The sequence below is a fragment of the Haliaeetus leucocephalus genome, unplaced genomic scaffold (genome assembly GCF_000737465.1).
Source record: "Haliaeetus leucocephalus isolate CR32 unplaced genomic scaffold, Haliaeetus_leucocephalus-4.0 Scaffold148, whole genome shotgun sequence".
NCBI lineage: Eukaryota > Metazoa > Chordata > Aves > Accipitriformes > Accipitridae > Haliaeetus > Haliaeetus leucocephalus.
This window is the reverse complement of record NW_010972584.1, coordinates 1475475-1477815: the sequence shown is the minus strand read 5'-3', so window position 1 is coordinate 1477815 and position 2341 is coordinate 1475475. Positions and strand designations below refer to the sequence as shown.

Here is a 2341-nt window from a genome sequence, read left to right as displayed (position 1 = left end):
CGCTGGCTGGCCGCGGGCGCGGTCATCGCGGTCACCCCGGGGTGCGCGTGGCCAGAGCCTCCTGCATCTTCTGGCGGCAGCGAGCGTAGCGGTGCCGCAGCCGGCGCACGTGCTCTTCCTCCTCCCGCTGCAGGATGCGCAAGAAGTTGTGCAGCTCCGGCAGCGTGAAGGCGTCCCACTGCGGGCACACGGGCTGCCATCGCGACGGGGATATGGCATCGCCCCCCGCCACGGCCACGTCCCCCGTGACGCGCAGCCGCCGGTCCCCACCCCGTCCCCGCACTCACGTTCACCTCCCCGGTCTCATTCTCCTTCAGGACGAAGCTGAGCACCTTCTCGCTGGGGCCGGCCAGCAGCCGCAGGCGCAGGGGCTGCTCCTCATCAGCCAGCTTCCGCAGGTACACTGCAACGGTGGCCGCGCGTCACGGGGGGGACACCGCCACAGGGATGTCACCACCATGGGGACACTGCCACTATGGGGACATCACTGCCACTGTGGGGACGCTGCTGCTACAGGGATGCTGCTACCCCGAGGATGCTGCCACTATGGGGACATCACCACCACACGGGACACCACTGCTATGGGGGACGCTGCTGCCAGGGGGGACATGCCCGTGGTGACAGGGGACACTGCGGCCAAAGGGGGATACCACTGCTACAGGGATGCTGCCGCTATGGGGACGCTGCCGCCATGGGGATGCTGCCGTTATGAGGGCATCACCGTGGGGGACATCGCTGCCATGGGGATGCTGCTGCCATAGGGGACAGCCCCACAGCCACTGGTGACACTGCCACCAAGGAGGATAGCACTGCAGCAGGGATGCTGCCAGTATGGGGACACCGCTGCCACAGGCAACACCGCTGCCACCATGGGGAAGCTGCCAGTATGGGGACACCGCTGCCAGGGAGGACACCACTGCCACGGGGATGCTGCCACCCTGGGGGACACCGCCACCCTGGGGACATCGCCACCACGGGGCCACCACCACCACCACGGGGGCACGGTGACCACTGCGGGGACAGGGCTGCCCCGGGGCACTACCTTGCTCATCCTTCTCGGACCTCTCGAAGAGGGCAAACTTGCGGGGGTTGTCGACGACGGTGAACTTGCGGAGGAGGGCGTCGATGACCTCGCTGGCGCGGGTGTGCGAGAGGATGTGCAGGTGCTTGACGGTCCCCTTGGGCAGGTAGAAGGACGTGCGGCGCTTCACCCCCTGGGTGCGCGGCCCCTGCCGCCCCGCCTGCAGGGAGGGGACCCGCTTGGTGGCCGGCACCGAGACGGGGCGCACCAGCTTCAGCTGCACCTTGATGAAGCCGGTGTAGGAGCCGTCCTTGTTCTGGGAGACACCGGTGCAGGGACGGTGAGCGGGGCCAGGGCAGGGCACCGTGACCCCCCCCCCGGCCCCGCGGCAGCCCTGTACCAGGCTCATGAAGAGGTTGCTGTTGATCTGGCTGTTGTACTCCTTGATCCGCTGCTCCACCTGCGCCTGGTCCAGCTCTGTCTTCTCCCACTCGCTGGGCTCATCCTGCACAACAGCGGCCGGGCTGAGTGGCGCTGCGGCCGCGGGGGACCCCTCCGCCTGCCCCGGTGTCCCGCCGCCCCCCAGCCCGCCCCGAAACACCGGCTGACACACGAGCGGGCGGTTGCGTGGGGTTGCATCAGCCCAGCTGGCGCTGAGCTGGGCTGTGCCGGGGAAGCGCGGCTGAGCTCATCACCGTCCCAGCCCTGCTCCGGGGACACCGGCATCGGCCACTCCCCCACCCCTCATCCCTGGGGCTGCAGGGGTGGGCGAACCTGCCACAAGGACACCCCGGGGCCAGGCATCCCCTCCCAGCACCCCAGATCAGAGAGACATCCCCAAGGCAGAGAGCCTGGCACCAGGGTGGTGGGGCAGGCTGGGCGCCTGTGGGGACACCCCAGGATTCAGGGCAGGAGGGCCGGGTTGGGGGTGCAGCCCGCCCGTGCCGCCGGCACCCCGCTTCAAAGCGCCGGCCCCACGCAGGGGATACCCAGGCGTCCTGGCTCAGCGTTCCCGCCGCCGGCACCCACTAATGAGTATTTACACGGGACCGCGGAGCTGCCGCGCAGAGCCGCACGTGTCCCCACGGTGCCGTGGGGCTGGGGAGCACCCGGGCTCCTGGCCCTGATGGCCACCCCGCAGCATGCAGGCGCTGCCGGACCCTGCTGGGGTCCCCGCGGGATGGGGACGGCTGTGAGGCTGCCCTGGGGGGGCTCACCCCGGCACCCCCAAGCACTGTCCTTCACCCCCTCCGGGAGCAGCTCCAGCCCCAGGGGGCCATGGGGCAGCCGTGCCAAGCAGCAAAGCCCCACTCACCCCAC

At 70.0% G+C, this 2341-nt stretch overlaps 2 protein-coding genes across 2 annotated transcripts in view; both read right to left on the bottom strand.

Annotated features, from left to right (window-relative positions):
• TUSC2 (tumor suppressor candidate 2) overlaps positions 1–26 on the bottom strand; it is a 4963-nt gene extending 4937 nt beyond the window's left edge. Inside the window, exon 1 of the mRNA XM_010561631.1 lies at positions 4–26. Within this exon, the coding sequence (XP_010559933.1) occupies positions 4–26 (23 nt within the window). The remainder of the gene's footprint in view (positions 1–3) is intronic.
• RASSF1 (Ras association (RalGDS/AF-6) domain family member 1) overlaps positions 10–2341 on the bottom strand; it is a gene marked incomplete at its 5' end in the record, with an annotated part of 5042 nt that continues 2710 nt past the window's right edge. Inside the window, 4 exons of the mRNA XM_010561630.1 lie at positions 10–178; positions 288–403; positions 1043–1337; positions 1422–1526. Of these exons, the coding sequence (XP_010559932.1) occupies positions 32–178; positions 288–403; positions 1043–1337; positions 1422–1526 (663 nt within the window). The remainder of the gene's footprint in view (positions 179–287; positions 404–1042; positions 1338–1421; positions 1527–2341) is intronic.